The 26,141-nt window shown below is 33.5% G+C and overlaps 2 protein-coding genes across 5 annotated transcripts in view; one reads left to right on the forward strand and one right to left on the reverse strand.

Moving 5' to 3' along the window:
* The first annotated feature begins 1,770 nt into the window (after positions 1 to 1,770).
* Positions 1,771 to 15,011, forward strand: LOC111517436 (AN1-type zinc finger protein 4). The gene is given in 7 exon segments (XM_023173599.2): positions 1,771 to 1,947; positions 2,005 to 2,337; positions 10,864 to 11,071; positions 11,128 to 11,252; positions 11,255 to 11,558; positions 13,902 to 14,451; positions 14,454 to 15,011. Coding segments are annotated over 6 exon segments (1,815 nt in total). The 5' UTR covers positions 1,771 to 1,947; positions 2,005 to 2,192; the 3' UTR covers positions 14,937 to 15,011.
* A 1,586-nt stretch (positions 15,012 to 16,597) lies between these two features.
* The window catches only part of LOC111517437 (multiple edematous wings), a 91,657-nt gene continuing 82,113 nt past the window's right edge, over positions 16,598 to 26,141 (reverse strand). For all 4 annotated transcript variants that reach the window (XM_023173600.2, XM_023173601.2, XM_074182042.1 and 1 more), the window contains 3 exons: positions 25,850 to 26,079; positions 23,411 to 23,629; positions 16,598 to 18,007 (listed from right to left, as the gene is read on the reverse strand). In XM_023173600.2, the coding sequence (XP_023029368.2) occupies positions 17,795 to 18,007; positions 23,411 to 23,629; positions 25,850 to 26,079 (662 nt within the window). In that variant the 3' untranslated portion in view covers positions 16,598 to 17,794. The remainder of the gene's footprint in view (positions 18,008 to 23,410; positions 23,630 to 25,849; positions 26,080 to 26,141) is intronic.

The following is a 26,141-nucleotide window of genomic DNA, read 5'->3' on the forward strand; positions in this document are numbered from 1 at the left end:
CAAATGTACGTCATATGGTCTTTTCGTTCTCGCTCTTCAGATTTGCTCTCATTCTAATCTTTACCAAAAACATTAGTAAAACAAAGATAAGAGATAGAGGAGTGACAGATCCAGTCGTCGATCAATGACCTAAAGGCGTTTTAGAGAATCTATAATTGCGAACCACAGAACTTAAAAGTTTAGTGTGAGTTGTGAGAACAATTGTATGATCAGTCTTCACTATGGATATAAATTCGAGTTATTTATTATAATATATATGATTTTCACCCTTTCATATTTCAATGATGCTTCACTCTTGATGTAATAGCATTAGATATGTTTTGTTGAAACTAATCTTATTCTTAATGGGGTCTTCCCACCGAAAAGAATTCGTTCTCTCTGCCCTATGGGACTTATTGAACAGGGGTAGTGAATAACTTCTGGCTCAATCTGGAATGAGATTAGTAACAGCTGAGCACGTCTGTTGGGAGCAACCAAATGATTTTTTTATAATTGCATTTGTGTCTACTAAATGGAATGTTACTTCTTTGAAAAAAAAAAATCAACCCTTTTTCAATACCCATATTCTATAGCTATGAAGAAAATTCTACGAAACGACGAAACACTAACTCTTATCCGGGAAAGGTACTAGAGACAATCATTGAAAACCGAGTAGAATGGCAATTAGAAAATCGCCAGCACGCCAGCTTCTCAGCCCATTTCAATCCGGTTTTCGGAATGGTAAAGGGGTACATGATTATCTGAGAGCCCTATATTCTATCTGGCAATCAATGAATTCGCCGTTTTAATACTTCTTGATGTCACCTCGGCATATGATGAAATGTATTGAATACAAAATTACAGGAACGATCAGTGGATGTTATTTTATATAAATTTCTACTCTCCAGTGGAACCTTATTCCAAAATTCAAGCATAGAACATAATGCATCATAAATTCACAAATTCAAAAAAATCTCAATATATAAAAATGAAATAAAATATTGTTCTTAGTTCACAATGAAAATTACAGTTCAATCTAATAAGGTACATTAACATCCTGAACAACTACTGCATTATCGATGTCTATCGAATGATTCTACTTCGTATTGCAAGATATAGAATATTCACGTTGAGAGAATGACGTCACAAAATGACAAGTTACGGCGTTGCCGACATGTGCACTATTTAGAACTTTCAAATTCTTTTGTAATGTTAATTTGCTTTATTGCTATTAACCTTACTTAGTTGAAATACAAATTTCGACAATGCTTTAGGCATATTAAATATACGCAGATATCATCAGAGGAAATGATTAGTTCTGAAAAGAAAACGAAAGACTGACAGTTTTCGAGTTTTTTTTTTCGATTCGGCAACGTCTGAAATTTAACTATCAGTTGAGCAACTTACAAAATGAAATTTTACTAGTTTTATTACTATTGAACGCATTTTATTGGGAATTTTTACGTTGTAATGTTGGATATACAAAGTTACCAAAAATGACGTCATTCTCTTCTTAACGTAAATATCCTATATTTACGATTCCAGTGATAATTCGACTATCTCTCTCTCTCTCTTTATATATTTTGGATGGTTGTATAATTCAACAATCCAAACAATTCGATTTGTAATAATTCGATTATCAAAACAATTCGATTATGCATATCGCTATGTAGAACTAAAAAGTTAGGTTTAAGTTTTGTGGTGCACAATGATGTGATCTTGGAAAAATTAGCATATTGCTGACTGAATGTCAGGACATCAGGATGTCAAGAATTCGTCTGAATTTTCAGTACAAAAAGACAATGTCGAGTGGCAACCCTGTCCAAAGATCAAAGGTGGAACTTTGGTGCAAGCAAGCAACGTGATAATTAAAAATAAACTATTCGAGGTCCTGGATATTACTGTTACTAAGCACGTAGTACTAATTCAGAAATTCAGTGTTATTTATTATAAAGGAGTTAAGCAAAGGTACCGAACAAGTTTTATAATTTTTTCTTTGAATTCTACACTGTTTTTTCATTTCAGATATTGAAAGTTTTCAACATATGGATGGTTTAATTTAATAATAGTGGATCGATGTATGCATGAGATCACTGATCGTTTCTAGGCACTGTCCAAAGTTCTAAAATAGAGCATTTTCTTATTGGTTGGTCCCGAATAAACTTGAGGTGCATCTTGTATATGTCACTTGTCAATACATTTAGAAACCTAAAATGTCTGAGGATGATTTATCTGACTGTTTGGAAGAACCCAACATGGAAATCCAAATCAAAACTCTCATGGGAACTACATTTGATATAAAAGTTTCTGCAATGGATACAGTCGCTGATATCAAGAAAAAAATTTATCGAATTGAGGGTGAGTGTTTTTCTGTGAATTTGGCCCCAAGACATTAGCAATGAATACTGATATCTGTAACTGATTATCATTGCTGATTATATTATTAAGAATTGACTATTAGCTTCCTTAATTGAATATTTCCACTGTTTTTAATCACATTGATGAAAAGGTGTGTTGTGTATGTGTAATCATTGACAGTTCATATTTCAATTCAAAATGTACTATCAATAAAATTACTCACATTTAAAACAGTTAACAAATGTTCATTGAATATATATTCCTAAATAAATTATCTATTTGTTTCTGTTGGAAGAAATCGAAACTAATTTGTTGAATGATCTGAAAATATCATTTGGCTATCTTTAAATTTTGAATAGTCTTCTTTTATGTTGATTTGGATAGAATCCCAAAAATTAATCACTCCTGAAAATATAACCCTTTCAATTTAGTCCATTATAATGTATTCAAAAAACACTTTAATGTGAGATTTCAACTTGAAAGTTTACGAATCCGTGACATTTGTTTCGCTATATGATAGCATCCTTGGGCATCAAAATACTGCTTATACAAATTTTGTGTGATGTTTTTATCATGCCGTGCTACCTGCCTAACTTCTACATGAATAATTCATTACTTGAACTATTTACCTATCTAGGAACAACTCATAACAATGGAGAATAAATACAATTTTTACCTGGGATATCATTTTACCTACTTGTATGTTCTATCCTAATTACCAGTTTCCTCATTGCAAACTAAATTCAATAAAGGGGAGCAATCAAATCTATTTGATCAATGAGCAGTAATCCCGAATTTTAACATCTATTGATTTCTAAACATTCCAAAAGGTTGAGCTTTGAACCTTTCTCTTCCAAATGCAATATGTCATAATCTTGATTGAACTCCTGTCCCTCTGCCAAAAGATGCTTTGCAAATGTTGAATTGGTCTTGCCATTCATAAAACTACTTCTATGCTCTTATTATTCTTTTGGAGTAAGTTTATCCGGTTTGTCCCATATAAAATTTTGGACAAGAACCACAAGTCAACTTGTATAGTCCCGATATATCCGACACTGGAATTTTATCTTTATTGTTTTTAATGAAATTACTCAAATTGTTATTTGCTCTGTAGGCTACATCCAATTTGCCTTCAAAAAAATAAGCGATATTATTAGTAGAAGCACCAAAGTAAGTTAGAGTTACATAATGTTTAGTACAGGGACATAGCTGAAACCAACATGTATTGTTCAAATATTGTTGAACTTGCTCACTTCAACAAATGTTAGGTTACACTAAAGACAAGATGGTGGGAAAATGAAAAGTCGGGGATATATGAAAAAAGCTGTGAGGACTGTGACAGAAATATATTGGTCAGACAAAGCAAGCCAATGAAACACATTTTTATTTCACAAAAATTTTCCTTTGATGAATATTTGAGGAATGTATTGTTTCATTGTTAAATGAAGTGATGACAAATTGTGTTTTTGGAGATTTCGCCAAGAAATGTGGTGGACATCTTAGCTCTTTCATGTACTATATGAAATCCACTTTTCCATCTGATGCTCTCTATGCGGAATGTCATGTATTTGATGTCTACCAACTCTTTCTCCTGAAAATAAATATGTATTACCACCAAAAACAAAAATTTGAATTACCCACACATGAATATGATACATGTCAACGAAATCAACATATCACACCACAAATGCAAAAACTAATATCCCAACGTTCATATAAATATTTTGCTTCAAAATTATACAACACCCTTCTCCATGAAATCAAATTGATTAATAACTCACATCGCTTGAAGTCATTCGTGAAGTCACTGTTGGTCGACTCGAATGATGAATACTTTTTATACTTCTCTCCTACCATTCACTACTTGCTAGTATGTAACCTTATGTATTACAGTATTAAATTATATTTAATAGGTCTAAGTTTATATTTCTCCAATGTAATTTTATCGATATTGTCTTTGTCTTTTGTCTTTTATTATATATTAATTTTTTTTAGTATTATTTTATCACTAACAAGCACATTTAGAGTTTCTGTGATTTCTTGTTTGTTTATACATAAATCTTATATAAATCATGTAAATTGACAGGATGAATAAACTTTATTATTATTATATAGTGTAGCAATCCTGTGAATGATATCTGATTCAATTCCATAATGAATGTTTGGGATACAAAATGAATAGAGAAAAGTGTTTTTTGGTGTAATTCAGTGTTAATATAAAAGTATTTGTTTCGAAAGTATTTTATTTCGTGTAATTCAATGTTTATATGAAAGTATCTGTTTCGAGAGGGCTCTCTCCCCAGTTCATATCTGAAAGTTACTTCTTTACATGATCAACACATCTTTATATAGAGTTACTTAAAATTGATTTCTTCCTTCTTTTCTTTGGAAGATTCCCACACGTTTTTTGTATAATGATGGAGAAGTGGAAAAACAAAACTTTTCTTTCCCATAACAATTGATTATTCATCATGGCCAGTCGACCCCACAAAAACAGTGAGTACCACAGATACGAAACGAGAAAGAAAAATGACTTTCACTTACATCCCATACTCAGATCACGTCACAAAAAATCACCTCTGTATGCAGAGGCATATTTATTCAACTTATTGCCTGAAAGCATGAAATCGGAAACAAAAATAAAAACTTTAAACATACACTGAAAAAGTTCTTAATCCAAGGAGCATTTTATACTTTAGACGATTTCATTCAAAAGTGTGGCTGATTCATTTTCATCTATGTAGTATGCATTATATGTAGTGTTTTTAATATGTATCCATCCAATATGTTTTAACTTTTGTGTGAAATTGACTGTTGTTAATGTGTTTGTACTTGTTGTTTGTTTTTCTTTTTTTTTTTGACATATCTCATGTTGCAAGAACAACCTAAAGAGACAAATATATTATCTATCTATCTATCTATCTTTATTGTCCGAAGATTTGAATCTTATTGACAAAGTCCAAGAAATACAATGGTAATATAAAAAAAGTACTAAAAAAGTATAAATGTAGATATAAAAAAGTTACAAAAATGTATAAATGTAAATAAAAAAAAAGTTCTAAAAATGTATAGATAAAATACCACCATGTATAAAGTGATAGTTCAAAGAATAAATTGCTAATATATTGTTAAAAGAATTCGCTAAAATACTCTTCCAAACTATAATAGGGTCTATCAACAAGTAGGTTCTTCACCACCTTTTTGAAATGAAAGTTGCTTAAATTTTCAGATCTCATTTCTAATGGTAATTGATTGAACAATTTACCACCATTATAGTATATGGAATCCTTGATTAAGTTCAAAGTTGAGATGGGAAGTCTAAAGGTTAATTGCTATTGCAAGTAGCATAAGGAGTAGAAGCAAAGTTAAACTTCGATTTATGTTTATGAATCAGGCAAACTGTCTTTAAGATGAAAAGTGCGATGACCGTTAACGTTTTATTGGCAGTGAACAAATTCCTGCACGATTCTCTGGGTTTGACTTTACAGAGACATCTTAGTGCCCTCTTCTGTAATATCAATACAGAAGAGAGAAGGGATGACTTGCATGCTCCCCAAGAAGGCATTCCATAACGTAGTCGAGATTCAATAAGTGCATGGTAAACGGTCTTTGCGACATGGAAACCCAACTCATTTGAAACTACTCTAACTGCATAACATCCTGAGGAGATCTTACTCTTCAGTTGTTCAAGGTGTTCATCAAATTTCAGCCTATTATCGATGAATACACCGAGGAAGTTTGTGTTTAATTTATTTTGTAATATGGCAGCGTCCATTGAAATGTCATCTAGGGAACATTTGAATGATATTATATTCGTTTTGGATGCATTTAGAGAGAGTAAATTTGCATCGCACCAGCTCTTCATCTTCTTCAAGTCGGATGATATTGTTTTATTTAGCTCCATTGGGTTTTTTCTTTCCACAATATTGTAGTATCATCCGCGAATAGAGTGAAACTATCAGATATGTTAATCATAGATATGGCATTGATATACAGCAGAAACAGAATAGGGCCTAACACAGAACCCTGTGGTACACTAGATTCAATGGCCCTGTTCTCCGGCCTGAAAGGCACGATTCGAACCAAGTGTTCGTTACACCTCTACATCCATATTTGTGAAGTTTTTTTAATAAAATTTTATGATTATCGCAATCAAACGCCTTTGAAATATCGCAAAAAATTGCGGCGGCTACTTCACCAGCATTCAATTAAGAGAAAATTTCATATAAAAAAGAGAAGATAGCATCATTTGTATCTTTTTCCGCTTGAAACCCAAACTGGTTTTTGCTTATAATATAGTGCACAGTTTTAAGAATTCATCTAAACGTACTTTGACTAATTCTTCAATAATTTTTGATAAAGTCGGTATTAAGGAAACGCAGATTGGAGGGATTATCTAAATCACCGCCTTTATGTAGTGGAATGACAACGGAAGTCTTTAGGAAAGAAGGAAATGAGCCAGTTCTGAATGAGGTATTAATAAGAGCAACCAAAGTTTCTGGAACATTGAGTGGTAAATTCAAAAGAATCTTAACGGAAATATCATCATATCCGGCCGTGTTTTTGTTTTTGATGTCATGAAGTGTTTTGAACAATTCATTAAGGTCAGTGTCATATAAAATAAGACTTTCATGAATTTTTATATTTTCTAAGTTGATCAATGGATCATATGGAGCATGAATTGTGTTACTCAACTGTTCAGCAATAGAACAGTAGAACTCATTTATTATATTAGGATTAAGTGAGAGTTCAGAGTTTTTCTTTTTTGTTTTACCTCTTATATCACTAATAATTGACCAAGTTTCTTCAATCTTATTCTTCGATTCCCGCATTCTGTTGCCGTAATATATTCTCTTAGCTAGACTGATAGTGGATCGATAGACTTTTTTGTAATCATTGAAATAGTTCCAGAAACTATTTATTGATAGGGGGGTGCCGCATACTTCAGTTTGTGATTTAGGGCTACCATCAAAGGGGTGTGAAATGTTGATATTTATACTACCCGCGCAAGGAAGTGCCAAATTCTGTCGAAAGTATGTAGAAACAATAAATGTAGCAACATTTGAAAAGTGATCAGCAATTTTTTATCGACCTTCTTTGGGTATTTTCACCACATTCGCCGAGGAAGTTTAGAAATAAAGAGAACCGGCAAAACTGCTAATATACTTGAATTTTTTCCAATTCTGAAGACGTAGCCTCCGAAATGTTAAGATAAGTAACACGGGCTGCATATAGTACTTACAGGTAATGATTAATTCACTTAATATTACTTTTTTATATATATCAGTTTTCTCCAAGAAGATAAATGTCTCCGAACCAGATATAATAATGTCAGGTCAGACAATTCCGCTTTTCGCTTCGATAAGTTTGTTGAAGGTTAAAATGGACAATATGTCTTGGCACAATTAAGTCACTGAAATTGCAAAGGCTGCTTCTCAAAAGCTTGGGATGCTGTTCCGAACCAGAAAACTATACACACCTCAGCAATTTTTTATGCTTTATAAAGCTCAGATCAGACCTTTGGAGTATTGTTCGCATGTATAGAGCTCTGCCCCCAAACATACCCCGAAGTTGCTGGATCTCATCCAAAAAAGAGCTCTCCGCCTGATTGGAGACACGAATATCACTTGCAACCTTGAGTGTCAGGAACATCAAAAAAAGGTTGGAGATTTGTCGCTTTTTTATAGATACTCTTACGGGAGGTGTTCAAGTAAATTGGCACATTCGATTCCACCAAGATCGGAACATATCAGAAATATGCGACGGTCTGTGGCTGCTCATCGTTTTGAGGTTCAACTCAGTACACATTTCATCAGTTCAGACTTCCATTCTAAAATGATATAACTTGGTTTGGAATCTTTTAATTTAATTTTCATTTCTTGTTGATAATTTTTTAATTTTTACCTCGTGTTAATAGTTCAATTTTTGTATTTTTTGGTTGTTGCTTGTATTGTATTTCATTGTAATTTGATTTTTTTCTACTTAATATAATTGTCATTTTTCAGCTAACCTACAGATTCTGTCTGGGATTTCAAATCAGTTTATATCATATTAGATAATGGAAGTCCGAACTGATGAAATGCATCATGAAACATTGTCAACCACTCTCAAACAAACTCAGTACCCCTCGAACTTCACTATTTCAAATCAAATCAAATATACTTTATTGTCCAAAGTATAAACTCGTTGACAAAGCTAATCATGTATAAATGAGTTTCACTATAATAACTATACATTATACATATATATTGGTTTAATGTATGTGTCATATTGAAATATGGTTACTATTTTTAGTGCATAGCTAAAACAATTATAGATAAATAAATGAATATGCATATATAAACGCACATAAATACCACACACATACATATTTATATACACCCTAAATGAACGAATAGTCAGACATTAACAGGTAAATAAGGAAGTCAATAGATAAAATATATAAATAAATAATATAAACCGACTCTGTTTAAGAACTCTTTCATCTGGAGAAATGCGTTTATGTGGAATGAACTTCTTGATAGTCTAATCAACAAGTTCAAAAACGTGAAAAATAAAGATAAAGGTCCTAAAAATATGAGCGATAGCTCATTCGATTCGGAATCACCTCTAGAAAAATGTTTTTGAAGGATTTTGGTGCAGGTAAAAAATTGCAATTATTATTAACAAAATAAGATTTTAAAAAAATGGTATTTAGTTTTTCGTGAATAACTCAAAAAATATTAATATTCAAGCAATTATAAAAAAGCTCGTTAAAGAGGAGGAAATTTCCGATATGAAAAGAAATAATGTTTTTATAACATAAAATGTCATTTTAAAAATTAGAAAAAAATCTAGTATCTTCTTAACACTTGAATGAATCGAGTCCCGTACAAAAAAGTTACATCACTATTTTTCAAAAAGTTGTTGTTAACTAACAAATTTTTTACCAATCTCCGTTGGCATAAATAATGGGATAAAAGGTATAAATAATTGGCCTATAAATTTAAACTCCGTGGAGCCCTTTTGATATATATATACTTCATACGTTCCTGCGATAAAAGTTCATAAAAATTTATTAATTTGTTAATTATGATTTTTTATAACTATTGCAAAATTAAGTATCTAAAAATTGTTGATTAACATTTTTTTTTTCAATTGATATTTAGCTATGGCTGTTTTCACATTAAACAATGGCAGTTATTAACATAGAATATGAATTTTTTACATAATTTGTTTATTAAATTGTTTTAAACAATTAGAGAAATTCAATACTTATGAAAAATTTTTTTCGCTATTTTGTTGTCCAGACATATATGATTTAATTATATATTATATATTTTTTTCTGCTTCAGAAAAAAAATATAACGTTGGTCAATATTTGTTTATAACAAATTGTTAAACTGATGAACAATTAAATAAAGAATAAAAAAATTTTTTTTTGCTCAACTATATAAAAGTGTCAATCATGATTTTGAAAGCAAAATTATTTCTTAACTAATTATTTAAACAATCGAAATATAAAAAAAATCTATTTTAAACAATTATAAATTAAAATTGGGATTTTTTTTTTCAATTCATAATTGTCTCTAGACAACAAAATAGCAAAAATAATTTTTTCAAAAATATTGAATTTCTCTATTTGTTTAATAAAACAATTTAATAAACAAATTACATAAAAAAATGTGAAAACAGACAAAGCTAAATAACAATTTTCAGATATTTCATTTTGCAATAGTTATAAAAAATCATAATTAACAAATTAATAATTTTTTGTGAAGTTTTATCGCAGGAAGTATATATCGTATGAAGTATATATATCAAAAGGGCTCCATGAAGTTTAAAATTTATAGGCCAATTATTTATACCTTTTATCCCATTATTTATGCCAACGGAGATTGGGAAAAAATTTGTTAGTTAACAATTGAATAATTTTTTGAAAAATGGTGATAACACTTTTTTTTCTACGAGACTCGATTCATTCAAGTGTTAAGAAGATACTAGATTTTTTTCAAATTTCGAAACGATTCGTTTCGGGAGTCGGGACTTTTTCATCGGAAATTTCCGCCTCTTTAACGAGCTTTTTTCAAAATTGCTTAATTATTAATATTTTTTGAGTTATTAACGAAAAACCAAATACCATTTTTTTTTAATCTTATTTTGTTAATAACAATTGCAATTTGTTACCTGCACCAAAATCCTTCAAAAACATTTTTCTAGAGGTGATTCCGAATCGAATGTGAATCGCTACTTTCGCCCTGGGAGCTCCTTAAGGATTTTCCTGTAGTGCTTATGTTTCGTTCTTGAAAAAAAGTTACTGATAACATTATTTTTTTGTGAAAAATACACAGTAAATTATCGATAAGTTTTCATATTTTTCAGATTGTGGTAGGTAAAAACACCCAAAGAAGATCCATAAAAACTGATTTCTTCCACAATAAATGACTTTCGTTCAATAATTCAACAATATCTTGTGGGTTAATTAAATCAATGCTTTGAAGATAATGTTTTTGACGTGTCTCTGAAAATATACTTTCTATTTTCTAGGCATACCGCCATTTCAACAAAATTTAATATTTCAATCTCTTATCTTGAGAGATTTCAGCCGGTTGTTAGATGCTGGCATCACAAACGGTTCAACTCTAACCCTTGTACCTTCAATGAAAGGAGGACCGATATCCACTAGACGGCTATCGGTGACCTGTGAGCGTCATGTGATGCTTAAAGAGCTGCGGGAACTTCTAGAAAATAATAGGTAAATCATGTTATTGTTTTTGGAACAAGTATGTCTTGAATTTAAATATTTTTTAGCGAGGAGATTACTCCTGGCTCCAAGGTGTCTGTGCTAATCTTCAAAGATGGGGTGGTGATAAATTTATTGAGCGTAATTGAACATGAAGATGGTTCCCACGCACCTCACAGCGAGAAGCCGATATCTCCCCTTCCAAACCCTCTCGGAGAGGATCTCGCATGGAAATATTCGAGCGTTTCGTAGAAGATAACGAAATGTCCATGAAAATATCTAACCTTCGCAAAAAAATGGATGAAACCAACTCCCGCAAACAAGGCAATAACTCCAAGGAAGTGACTGACTCTCCGTCTAACTTGGAAGCTAGTAGCTCTTGTGCGGGTAAGAATAACCTGTCTTTTAAATTTTTGGCACCGGACGGAGTTGATGTGAAGGTTTTTGAGAGGAATTCTGAGGAGGATGAAGAGGAAGTCGCGCTCAAAGACAAACATAGGTGAGCTGTTTTCAATTTTTTTCAAGGTTCAAACCATCAACTTTCACCAATTAGAGTTTTTCACAAGGAAAAGCAAGTTTGTACCAATTTAAATCAATTGAATTATTTCGATTTAAATCAACATATAAATTGCTGTAAGAACAAGTCGATGAAGCAAATAACTGAAATATTCATCAGGAAATTCAAAACAGAAAGTTGGTTTATATAAAAGCGTTTACATACATTATGTAAGTGTAAAACCATAACTAACCCTCATCAGTCCAGCATAAATATTCATAAATTGTGAAAACACAAACAGTTTACATTTACAACAACAAAAACATTTTATAGTTTATGAAATTATCTACATGAATGAAAAATAAAAATTATTGATGAATATGTAAATTGTATAATATTTACAGTCCAATTACTAAGGTTAACCTACACAAACAAACACAAAATATGTTTTTGGGAAGTCAATTATAGTATCAATTGTAAATGACACTCCAAGGCGTTCATTCACCCTTTGAAGCTTGATACCAAACAGTTGTGGACTACAGTAGAGATGAACTACGATGTCTAACAGGCCTTCTGACAAGTCACTGTCATTTAAATGATCATATATAGGGACTCGGTCTGTCAGAAGAGTGTATGTATCGCCTGTTTGGAAAATGATGAAACAGCAGAGCACATACTTTGAGCCAGCCCCGCTGTCGTACTCTTATCATCTGACCTGTAAGACTACTCGCCATACAAACCAATCGGCTTCGTTAAGAAGCTGGGTTTATTTGGTCGAGTGTGAATAGGTGTGTGCCACAATAAACCCTTGCGGGTTGCGGGGGCGGGTCGAATAAGCACACTCACTTTGGGCTAAACCTACAAGGGATCAGGCCATGTACTAGTCATTTATAAAATCTTCTATTGAATTAAAAAATATTCTATTGGGACATTTTCCAGTCAGGTGGAGAATTTACTGAAATTTTTCTTTTTCACGAAACCTGGTATTTTATATAATTTTGCCCCCAATAATCACATCTTTGTTGTTTTTCTTCAATTGGTAATGAGGAATTCACAAGAAATTTACAATAAATCTTAATTTTTGGCGATTACATTTTTTGAGAACTTCTCTGGATTTGCATGAACATATCTTAGACAGCTATATATATGTACGCTGGAAATGGTAAGTATTCTTTGTTAGTGAAAAGCATCTTTGCTAAATGTCTATATCCAAGTCTACATATAGTTCTAATGGCTTTTTTTTGCTAGACAAATATTTTGTTTGCTTCAGAACCTGTACCCTACAAAAAGATTCTATATGTTACTGTACTATGAAAGTTTGCATAAATTTTAGCTGCTTGGTGTGACAAAATTATTTTCTCCTTGTACAATATTTTACTCAGTTAAGCTTCTTACTCGAATTACTTCCAATGCAGTTTAGAGTCCGTACACAGTTTGTCTCACTTTTCAGGGAAGCACCCCGGTAACTTCCGTAATTATCAGGGTAGAATGATGAAACTGGCAGGATTGACTTACCGGCTAAATGGTGTTGGCCAAGTGATGTACACTGCCCGCCATTCGCGGTGGAAGAACCCATTTTTACGGTAAATCATACTACGGGGCAAAATAGGCTGAAAATTCCTTCAGATTCGTGATCGGGACCCCCAAATTACTACAGGTACACTTTTTTCTGAAAAAATTTCAGCCTTGAAAAATCAAAATTTGTCTCACTTTCCATGGAAGCAACCCCGAAACTTCCGTAATTATCAAGGACTGATGGGAATATTGAAAATTCACTCACCGGCTCAATAGCGTTGACCCAAGTGCTATACACTTGATGTTTCGTACATTAACATGAATTCGTTCATCATAGTAAGGTGATTTCAATTCTAAAAAGTCATTTGGGTTGGGGTCATTTTTGATATAGAATTAATTCTCCACAAAAATTATTTTATATTTATTTTCACACATTATATAAATAGAGGAATTTCGGAAACTATCAAAACTATAGAAAAACGATACAATTTTTATTTTTTGTCGTTGAAAATGTCTCTTTTTTCATCAAGAAAGTTTTTTTTCATTCAGAGTATAATATATAATAACCTTTTGGTGTATTGACAAAATTCGATCTCCTGAGATCTATTTTTCTATTTCTCAGGAACAGCCTTCATATTTTCTATTATGGACTGGATCAAACCACTCATTGTTTTGGAAATTTCCAAAAATGAAGTGGCTGTGAACTGAACTTCCTAGGGAAAAGCTGCGTTACTTTCTTCTCGGACAAAATTTTATAAAGAAATGGCGCCCAACGTGGGGCTCATAAAATTAATGATGAACTTTTGGAGATTGAAGATTTTTCTGTTTCAGGTCAAAGCATCACCAAATCACATCTCTCTTCAGAGAATCGAAAGGCGCTTGCAGTAACATCAAACAAAAGTATGCCAGAATCAATAAAAAGCTTCAGGAATCCCAACTGAGCGAAGAACTATCGTCTGAATCGGAACTCTCTGCGACATTTGGCGTTTTCAATGAAGACGCCTGCAGTCAACCTCGTCCGATGCAACCTGCGAATAGGATCCATTTGACCAGATTGGTGCTGTCTGACGGTCCGGAAAGCCCCAAATCGTCGTCTGATAGCATAGAGCTAGAAGAGGATGTGTGGGAGATCCACGAACCTGTCGCAGAACGACTCAAACATAGCACCACGTGCAAGGTGGGCGTTCTGAATCGCAGACAGAGCTTGGATTACTCGTACGGCAGTATAAAGAACGACCCCAAAGGAGAAATCGGTAACTATCCATGCGAGAACTCTGATTTTGGGGTATGTTCCAGCAATTTGTACGTATACCTCAGTTCGTGTCATCCCCTGATGCGTTGCAGCCGCACCACACCCAAACCGAGCCCAGTTTTCATGATTACTATTTTACGAAAACGGATCGCTCCCCGCTTTACAGCAGGAGCGAAAGCAACGGCCTATCTGCCGTCAATCCCAAAAGAGATGAACTGACCAAGGAGAAATTTGCCGTACTGGACGATTGCTCCGGTATCGAGAGACTCCAAAACGAGAGCTCAGAGTGCGATAAGTTTTTCTCCCAGAGCATCGACGATTTGCGACCTTACAATCCGTCCGATCTGCTCGGGGAGAAGATTCTAGATCTGCCGAAGAAGAATGAAAAGAAATTAGAATTGCCGCCTGTGATAAAAAAGAAAGCTAGATGTAACGAATGTAATAGAAAACTGAATATAACGAATATACACAATTGTAGGTGTGGAAAAATTTTCTGCTCGCAGCATAGGTATTCAGAGGTTCACCGATGCAGCTACGACTATAAGCTTGAAGGACGCAAGCTGTTGGAACAGCAGAATCCGAAAGTCACCGCTGAAAAAGTTAATAAAATATAACGCATATAATATATATCTATTTCCCCTCTTTCAACTAAAACCCTGTATTGTCGATAAAATATAATGTTTACAATGCTTGAAATTTTATTTCTCCCGTTCTAGAGACGAAATTGTTTGGTGTAATTCAATAAAAATCATTGAAAACAGATACCAAGTTCACTGTAATTTTGTCATATTCATCTCATAAATTTGAAACGGAGAATAGTGGTTTACAAAAAAATCGATTTGCAAAAAGAGTGACAGAATGCTATTATCACCATTGGAAGACAGTGTTGCCAACTAGTAGAACTATAGAGTCGCTACACATGATTCAAAATTCTGCTACGCTTATATATCTGAGGCAATTAGTTGGCTCATGCGCCCTATCCAAAATCTACAGTACTTAAAGTTTGTGAACCGTTCAGATACCACCGAAGTGAACTGTAACTAATGTAAGTTATCAGGATCATACTAATTTTCAAAAGCTGTCGTCTCGACCAAATATTTAGCTTAAAAAAATGATTTTGAAAAATAAAAATCAATTTGTTCATTTACGTATAGTCACACTGAGCTCTTGAACGATCATTCACGACAGGTCTAATCCATCCATTCAAGTTGGAATCAGACAAACAATGTTGAGAAAAAGTTTGTTTTCGAGACTTTTTGTATTTTTTTCAACATGTCCCATCAATTCCAACTGCGATAGCTCGAGTCATAATCAGATGAACTATCTTCTATTTCCACTGTAATTTGTTTCATATAAGTTATAATACTAGAGATATTAGAGACTTTTACTTTCAAGAGATTGGAGATATGGTTTATGATATGAATGAAAATATTCTTCTTCTCATTCATCATGTAATGGCCTCACTACCAAGACTATGACGTTTAGCTGTCAGCTAGCCTTAGTTGCTGAGGCCATTGAATGGAAAAGAAGGAAAGTGCTGTCCACTGCCTCTTCTTCTTCCATATTTTTTTCAATATTGATTATAGGAAATTTCGCTACTTTATGTTCAAATCCGCTACGCCGCTACCGTCGAGTAAATTTCGCTACGGTTGGCAACTCTGTTGGAAGATTAAAAAAAAAGTAATTGTATTTTCAACTAATGAATTTCTTGGCTGTATTATCAACCAAAATCGAAAATTTGATAAGTTAAGAAAAGAACTCCTACAATTTATAACCATTGAGTAATTTGGGGATGGAAGGACGATTTCTTCCAAAGGAATGTAATAAAACATATTTTTTAAATAAACAGTCTATTCATAAATAAATAAAAGCTTTAGTTTTCTCCCCTCGGAAAGAAAACTAACAATCAACAAAATTTTTCAACAGCTTGGACGATTCAACTACTTCAACTTTCACCTTCTTCAGTGTGCTTACCTAACATTAGTACAGGGTGTTCAGTAAAAATTTCCTGAAGCTTACCAGAATATAAAAAGATTTGGAATATATAAAGGCTCAATATCACATGTGATTCAAATCGATCTATATGGCACCCACAATAGTACTACTGATGAAATTACAGCTCAAAGCAAGAAAATTTTACAGATTTAGTGTGCTCATGGTGCTAGGAAATGTGAAACAAACAAGATTTGGAAATGGCTCTACATTCTTCATTGCCATTATAATGAACTTCAACTAATTTCACAAAGTGAAAAGGCAAGTAATAAAATAAACACACTGTCCATAACTATTCTATAAAAATAAAATTATCAATACAACTAACTTAAGTACCTATTTAAAAGACACTGGGATGATAGCCATCAGAGAATCGATAAAAGATATTGTAAAAATAAAAATGTTGAAAAAACTTCAGGTGAATAAAGACATATTACTATTATTATTACTATAATCATGTTTGACCCTAGTTTTGTTGCTATTTCTAAGTTTTTCTACAGCTATTTTTCAATTACATCTTACAAGGGACGTTCAAAAAGTTATGTTAATTCAGGGGTGTAACAGGAGTGGTAACAAAATACAGCAGACTTTAGAGGAACAGATACCTGAGGTAGGGGGAATTTCGTGAGGTCATTTGGCCATACTGAAAGTGCAGGCAGTTCATTTGTGGATTATAATTATTTGAGTTATTATAGTTGAGCGTTTTGCATGCTTTTTGGACATTTGACTTATATGTGGAAAATTGTAAAAACACTCAACATGACTTACACTTGTAGTGAAGTAGTCATGGATATCCTAAGTAGGTTTTAGTTAAGTAAATATAGATATTCACATTAACTGAAATATTTATTGATAATATTAATTAGAATCCTAATCATGCTGAGGCTGTTGAAGGTGTAAGTATTTTCTCTAGAAGAATATGTTTGTATTTTGGATGTTGTTATAACACAATTTTCCTAGTACTGGAAAGTTGTAAGAACTAACGTGCCAGGAACCACATTATTAAAGTGAAACTTCATTAATTTTCATCTCGTCTTTTGAGGAGAGATCTTCAATAAAAAGCGTTATGATAAGAAATATATTTTTTCTTAAGAGATTCAACATTACCTCTTGAACAGTCCTCGTATTTTCTAGATAAATTCTAATCTGAGATATAATACCAAACGTCACCTAAAGAAATTTCACTTCAAATATATAATGTAAGGAACAATTTTTATTAGCTGCCTCAAGGTAAAATTAATAAAAATGAAACTCAGTGAATTGGTCCAATGTGAACTGCTCTTTCGACTCTCAAATCTGACCAATTCATGAAACGCTTCTTCGATAACAAACTGTTAGAAATTCTCTCGATGGGCCATATTCCGAGTGCTGAGAACATTCAAAATGGTATAGGCAAATGGAAAACAATGTATGAAATCACATTTCTATCAAGGAGCACTTGCTTAATCCTCATCACCGATAAGTACTTCGTTGCCATCAGTTATTTAAGTAACGATTCATCTTCATCTTTTCGCTGCAGGTTTCCTGATAACGTGGGATCGGTAACTCGTTTTCGTTTGAAGAAACCGCATTTGTACAATATTATTACGAGCAGTATGAGTAGCAGTAGACCAATCAAAACGCTGCCACCGATTATGATCCAATTCAGCCCAGAATCCGCAACGACAATTTCTGGATATGCGATTGTCTCCGCCTAGAATAACATTTTTATCACTAACAGCACCAGAGAATATATCAATTTTTCTGGACAGAGTAGAGAAATTTATTTGACCACTTTATATACAAAATTACATTTATGCCAAGTCATATATACTATAAACTATAGGTACTATGTCAGACACTTAAAATCAACAAAAACGTTTCTAGATTAAAGTAATAAATTTTATAAATAAATAAAACTGGCATATCAAAATTCCTTAAAATGATCACAGTGTCACATGAATGTTAATAAAATGAAGATATCAATATAAAAAGGTCAACAAACATAAGAACAGGCTTTATCACAGCTTTACAACATGAATCATTTTTCAAGAACTATGAATTGACCAGCTACAGCAGCATATTCTTCGATTGTGTAGAAACAGTGGTCGAGAAGATATCTCTTGATATTATTTTTGAAATTTCTGAAATCCAAAGATTTAACTGAGGGACAGAGAGGGAGGAGACAGTTGTATAAATTCAAATTTAGAGAGTTTTTTTGACTAACTGCTAACCTGTCTTGTATTATTCAATAAACATGCGGATCTTGATGAATAATCATATATACATACATTGGAAAAGTCTAGGGATATTTTTAAAAATGGCAATAATTTTTTTTATGTCGCTTTAGGGAAAAAAAGTTGACGGGTGATTATTAAACGAATGTAACTTACAACAAAATTTATTAAATGGTCAAAAATACTGAGTGCGCATATAAGCAAAACTAAAAAAAAAATATGGCTCTTCTTTGGCACCCCGAAAAAAAATCATAATACAAAAAAATTGGAATCAGTACAAAGTATGGCCTCCACGCTAGTTTATTACGGCCCTACATCTATCGTGCATCGACAAAATGAGGTCAATGTCTTTTTGAGGTACATTTGCCCATTCAGCGATTAAAAGCTCTCTCATTGAAACGTTGTGTGAATGTTCCCCATATGCGGAGTAATTCTTCGTTGAAGCATGTCCCACACATGCTCGATGGGATTCAGGTCCGGTGATTGTGCTGGCCATGGCAATACATCAACTCCTTCGTTGGTGAGCCAGTCAGTCACTAGACGCGTGACATGTGGACGAGCATTATCGTGCATTAGGTGGAAGTTTTCACCAACAGCACCAGCAAACGGACGGACGATAGGTAGAAGAATGGTGTCGAGGTACTGTCGAGCTGTGAGGGAGCGATTTGGAAAAACGAGATCGGTTCTGCCGCCGATCATGATTCCGCCCCATAGCATTACTGTACCACCTCTGTATGTGTGGACTTCCTGGACGTGTCTCAAACGTTCATTATTTCCAGGTCGTCTCCACAGTCTTACTCGACGAGAATCTGGATGAAATCCAAATCTGGATTCGTCTGTAAACAAAAGTGTGGCCCAATCATTTGCATCCCAGTTTTGATGTTCTTGACACCACTCTAATCTTCTACCATGTCTGCCTCTCGACAAAGGTGGACATCTAAGTGGCCTTCTGTTGTGGAGACATGCTTTATGCAGTCGATTTCTGACAGTATCACGATCAATGGTTACCTGGTGCGTCTGCTGCAACACGTTAACCAACTCAGGTGCTGTGATTGTCGGTTGTCTTCTTGCGGTTAAGACCAAAAATCGGTCTTGAACTGCAGTTGTAGCGCGTCCTCGCCCTGGATGTTGTTTGGCTGGACTGCCAGTTTCACGGAAACGCCGCCACAATCGACTGATAACACTTTGGGAGACCCCCAAACGAAGAGCTACATCATTTTGTCGCACGCCACCTTGAAGAAGCCCTACAGCTCTATTCATCTCAGCCAATGGTAAGTGATGGCGTTCCATGTTAAAGCACAATATTTCCAGTTTAATTGCTGAGCAAGAACTGCATAGAATGTACAAACTCGACACTTTCAGATTATTCATTTTAGCCGAAAACCTACAGTTTGTAAAAAACTTGATAAAAGATTAGTTACCGTTTTTGCAGGCTTTGTTCAACCCATAAAAATCTACAGGGTGGTCGAGTGTACCAATTTAATCGAAATTAAACGACCTCATGCATTTATTTTTATGATATTTAGTTTGTTATAAAAATATCCCTAGACTTTTCCGATGAAGAAGCCCTACAGCTCTATTCATCTCAGCCAATGGTAAGTGATGGCGTTCCATGTTAAAGCACAATATTTCCAGTTTAATTGCTGAGCAAGAACTGCATAGAATGTACAAACTCGACACTTTCAGATTATTCATTTTAGCCGAAAACCTACAGTTTGTAAAAAACTTGATAAAAGATTAGTTACCGTTTTTGAAGGCTTTGTTCAACCCATAAAAATCTACAGGGTGGTCGAGTGTACCAATTTAATCGAAATTAAACGACCTCATGCATTTATTTTTATGATATTTAGTATGTTATAAAAATATCCCTAGACTTTTCCGATGAAGAAGCCCTACAGCTCTATTCATCTCAGCCAATGGTAAGTGATGGCGTTCCATGTTAAAGCACAATAGTTCCAGTTTAATTGCTGAGCAAGAACTGCATAGAATGTACAAACTCGACACTTTCAGATTATTCATTTTAGCCGAAAACCTACAGTTTGTAAAAAACTTGATAAAAGATTAGTTACCGTTTTTGCAGGCTTTGTTCAACCCATAAAAATCTACAGGGTGGTCGAGTGTACCAATTTAATCGAAATTAAACGACCTCATGCATTTATTTTTATGATATTTAGTATGTTATAAAAATATCCCTAGACTTTTCCGATGTGTGTATGTTATGGTTTCATGTTTATGGTTTCAAATTGAATAAAAATAGGACGACAGTGTTCCCTATATCCTACGTTTGCCATGATTCTCATGGCTTTTTTGTGACATCTGAAAATTGTGATTGCGTTTGTGGAATGCCCCCAAATCAAGACTCCTTATGAAATAACTGCGTGGAATAGGGAATGATATGTTATCTTAAGTCATCAAACCTGCAGCATTTCTCAACTGTCTAAGAACAAACAAAACACTAGACAGCTTACGAGTAGTTGCTTCAATATGGCTGGACTAACTAAGTCTAGCATCAATATGAATACCTAGAAACTTAACACTGTCTCCTAGAGTAACACTGGTGTTTGAAGATATCACAGTATTCTGTTTTTTTTTTTGTTCAGTTTCAGTTTATTTGCTGTCCATCATTTGAGGTGAACTGGTATGTGATTTATCTGAGCATATGAGGATTGTGTCGTTCGGCATACAAGACACATGGTGAAATGAAGCTACATGAGTCATTCATATAAATGATGAATAATAACGGGCCAAGGACAGAAACCTGAGGAACGCCATATCAAATTGACTTTAAATCTGACTTGATATTGTTGACTTTTCCATCTTTATACGGAAAATGGGGAAAACTTTGGATACCAAAATAAACCCTTCACAAAGATGTGTGGATCATGCGTAGAAGTTACTTTCATATATAAACTAGAAGAGAAAGCCCCCTCAAAACAACTTCTTGGTGATTGAAACACATGTCGAGGCGTTAAAAATAACGGTTTGGTGTTGGGATAGAACTACAGTAATATTCATTGAATCACATGAGAGAAAAAAAGTACTGAAACGAATACTTATGATTTACAACAGTACTTATACATTCAATAAAGCTACATCATACAGTATATTAAAGAGTTTCAATATAAAAATTTCATTTACGTGGAACTCAGTTATTCTCAAGGGTGACTTTGAAGTTTCGGAATAAGAAACTTGTCTCATTGCCTCATCATGATCAATCTTGATAATATTACAAGATGAATCACTCAGAATATATCCCTTTCAATTTAAGCAATATTCCTATGGCTGGGATTAAATCAATTGAGGGTATGAACGTCTTTACTTATGGTCATCATGAGCTAAATAGATTTTTCTCATCCGTGACCGTGACATGAAGTTGTAATGTTATAAATAGAATCAGTGCTTAATCTTGAAATATTATCCAGAACGGTGCTGATGAGGTGATAAGACAAGTCTCTTATATTGTAACTTTTTTTATACTTGCTTTCCTAGGAGAGATATCCGATTCAATTCCATGAGAATGTGTGGAGTACAACCTGAATTAAAATAGGTGATTTTTGTGTAATTCAATGGTCATACAGAATTCGTTGTTTCAAAAGTATTTTTCTTTCGTGTAATTCAATTTGTATATTGAGTATTTATTTCAAGGGGGCTTTTTCTCCCAGTATATATTAAAGTAACTTATACGAATGATCTAAACATCTTTGTAAAATGTTCATATTTAACTTATTGCTTTCTTATCACCTTTGGAAGTTTTCCATATTGGTTTTATGAAGATGGAGCAGTACAAAGGCAAAACCTCTTTCCCAAAAACTAATATCTTGTAAGTACATACCCCTTTCAATTCAAACAAATTTTTATCTCATGCATTGGTCTAAAAGGCTACAAAACTCTTTTTTCAAACAAGATATGCATTCTCTAAAAGATATATCTTACATATATAGGTGGTTCCAACAAAAACTATTGAAGACTATTGAAATGCATGAAAACAAGTTCAATAAGGAAAGGAACTGAAATGTTTCTGAACAAATAGTCCAAATAAGTCCAAATAAGATATTCAAGTAATGCAGGAATGAACTCTTTAACAAGAGACCAATCATAAATGTGATAATTCACAAATGTTATAAAACTCCAAAATGATTCGTTTTTTCGAAATAATTAGTGATTAAGAAAACTATTCAACAAGATATTCAAGAAATCTAAGGGTTTTGAATATTAGATGAAACATTGGTATACAATCGATTTATTGGAGTGGTTTTAAGTTACCTATATAAAATTTTACCTAATTCTTTGAAAAATATCAGCAGAACAAAATAATAAAAATTTTTAAAAGATATCTTTTATGTGAAAGCAATTTTATGGGTTTTTGGTCTGAAATTTCGTCTACTACTGCAGTAGACATTATTAATGGCAATGTAGTAAAAGTCGCTGCGGTGCGTTCGGAACAACGGGAGTATACTACCGCAGTTTTAGACGAAACGTCAGATATAAAATTCTGCCGACAGCAAAAAAACGAAAATAGCTTTCACACAGTTATCTCTGACCGTGAAAGTTTACATTCTTGGAAGAAATCTTCTGTTATAAACTATTATATTATTATGAATACTTTGTATATTTCATACATTTTTATTTGAGCATATTATTTGATGTTTCTTTTGTTCTTTTGTATATTGTTCTTTTTCCCCTTGTATAAACATTGTACTTTTCTTTGGAAATGAATAGATATCATTAATATTTGTTTGCAAACCAATAAGAAAGTAATTAACCATAGATTATAACAGATCAGTAAATAAATTAACGTTGTGGTTGAAAAAACCGATGTATTAAACACATCAACTAGACTGTTATAGAATGTCAAAAGAAAAAGTACTCGAACCACCTACCGAGAAAAATGTAATGGAATCTTTACTGACGCTCCTCTTGTCTGCGATTTCAACAGAAGCGTCCGACCTAATGACAACCCAGTCAACATTGGAGTAATCCTCTACAAGGGTGGAGTTCCAAATTCGAGATCGAATATCTATGTCGGCTTGGTTACCACTGCTCAGCTTTTTGATGGTGCACGTTATATCTATACACTTTGCCGTTCCATTCAAACACTCCTGGAAATGAAAAAACGTTGTTACCCTCTGATTGACAGGAAAATTACAATTTGTTTTCAATATTCGATACTCTTTTGATGAATTATTAAAAAATGTAAAAAATGCGCATCAGGCAATTATTCTCTCATAAAAAGTTTGATAAAACCATTAAAGCCTATTTAAAAAAAAACAATCAAATCAAGATATTCTTATAAAAAGATGGTGGAAAAATTCATTTTGAAACTCCTAGACTAATTTTCCAGAACCTAATAGAAGTAAAATATCAGGACTACTAAGTGTTTCAAATATACGACGGTGATTCCGGAAGTACCCGGCCTGACCTAGAGATGGCGATAGTTGTTTGAAAAATGTCACTGTATTAGAAAGTACACAATCTATAAAGTATATGGTTCAAGTCTGAAGACGCTGCGTTGTTTAGTCTTTGTTTAGCAGCCATCAATAGCGTCCGTTTTCGGTGAATTTGTGAAAATGAAGAAAATTGATCATTGTTTTGTGATACAATACTTTTGTATATTTGAAAGTCCTCAGCCGAACCAATATGAAAGCTGAACTGTAGGCATGGTCATGGCATCGGTTTTTTGGGATGCATGTGGGATAATTTTCAATGAATATCTTAAAATAGGTTGAACTATCAATGGTGAGTAGTATGCGAACTTTCTGCAACGTTTGAGTGAAGAAATCGAGCAAAAACGGCCGCAGTTGGTTAATAAAAAAAGTACTTTTGATACATTGTTTGGAACTTTTGGTGTAGTAATGAATATTACTGGAGTTTTTTCCCAAGCCAACACCAAACTGTTATTTTTAACACCTCGACACGTGTTTCAATCACCAAGTGATCATCTTCAAGAGGAAGATCAGTTTGATCTTCCTCTTGAAAAAAATCCAGTAGTATTTATTTAATAAAAAAAGTGTTGTCGTAACGACAAATTAAAGAATCAAAGTTACAATTGAAATAATTATATTTTTTCCAAAATTTCTGTGTTTTCTTTGTTGGGCTAGGTACTTTGGAACCATCCTCGTATATTATATGGTTTTTAATCTTTACAGAATTTGTTATTAATTGCTTATTGATTTCTTTAACTTCATGAATTGTTAATAATACCCAAATCCTCACAAGTGCAATAACTTCATAAAGCTTTAAATATTTATTCACTAATTGTTTATTTTACTACTTTGGAGAAATATTGTGAATAAATTATCATTATCAATGTTTTTATTTGTTCAACATTTTCAAAATGCAAATTATGAAATTATAAAATAACAATAAAAATTAATTGGCGCTCCGGGGCGACTTTATTGATTCCTGTAGCGCATTTGCTTTTTCAGCTGCAGGAAAACCCGGAAAAACCTGCAGCACCACATCATCTGAAGATCTTGATCTGCCAATGTCCTCTCTTTCATAATACAAAATGTAGGGTGTCTCCAGAGGCTCCAATGGATTCAATACATCGCCAGAACACTTCGTGACATGACTATCGTCAAACTTAAACCAGTACGTTTCGTCTTTGACCAAGGCGTAATAATGACCAAATTCAACGCCAGAACCACAGAGAACAATTACTACATGAATATTATAATAGTGGTCTGCTAGGCTAAAGTGTTCATCTATTTCGAACCTTCGTAAGAGTTTGGTGCTTACGTCAGAGGTTGAGTCATGTGTTCATCAGTGTTATTATTAGATTAACTGGTGCCTGAGCTATACTTGTTTCCTTAACAGTCAGTTAGTTTGGCGCATGTTTGGCAATACAGTCGATCATCACCAGTTGAAAGTTCCATTTTCAGAAGATTTAACAATAAGCTTTGCACGGACTGGTTATTAGTTGTATTAGGAAACGCTAGTTGAAGTTCCAGATATTCACATTCGTTTTTGCTATCTCTTGAACATTTACTACAAAGTAAACAAGTGAGGATTTTTCCAGCAAAAGATTTACAAATACAAGACGAGATAGACTGTATGGAATCATTCAATCCAGAGCAGTCAGGAGTATTGATTCTGTTATTGTTTTGCTCACGAAGAGTATTCAACAAGAACCCCAAGAATTCGGAACAATCTTCTCGTTGTCCTAACGAGAATCTAGTGGACTTCAAAGGAAATCGGTTGGAAGGAAAGATGATACATTCTTACGAAACTGCAGCTACATGAACAGGTGTTTCGAGTTTGGTGAATAAGTAGTTTCTAAAGAATTTATGTATTACTTTGAGGATTCACTGTATACATACCAAAACGACTACTTTACGATTTTGACCATTCTTTTTCGTAATTTGATATGGAACAACATAATTCAAGCTCCTCTTCCTTCTTCTACTTGGCGCGTCAGTTGACATTGGAAAATCGCTAGGCAAGAGCAAATTTTCTGGTGGTTCTTCGATGCCGGTCTTCGACATGTTCAGATTTAGTTCATTCAACTTTGCATTGCCAAGTAGTTCGCAGTAACCATCAATTGCGATGCCTGAAATTGAAATTGTATTGACCGGTTATCTGGCTGCCATTAGAAATGTGCAAAATAGAAAC

The sequence above is a fragment of the Leptinotarsa decemlineata genome, unplaced genomic scaffold, assembly GCF_025532065.1.
Source record: "Leptinotarsa decemlineata unplaced genomic scaffold, Ldec_3_MD MMD2_P_RNA_scaffold_2, whole genome shotgun sequence".
Classification (NCBI taxonomy): Eukaryota; Metazoa; Arthropoda; class Insecta; order Coleoptera; family Chrysomelidae; genus Leptinotarsa; species Leptinotarsa decemlineata.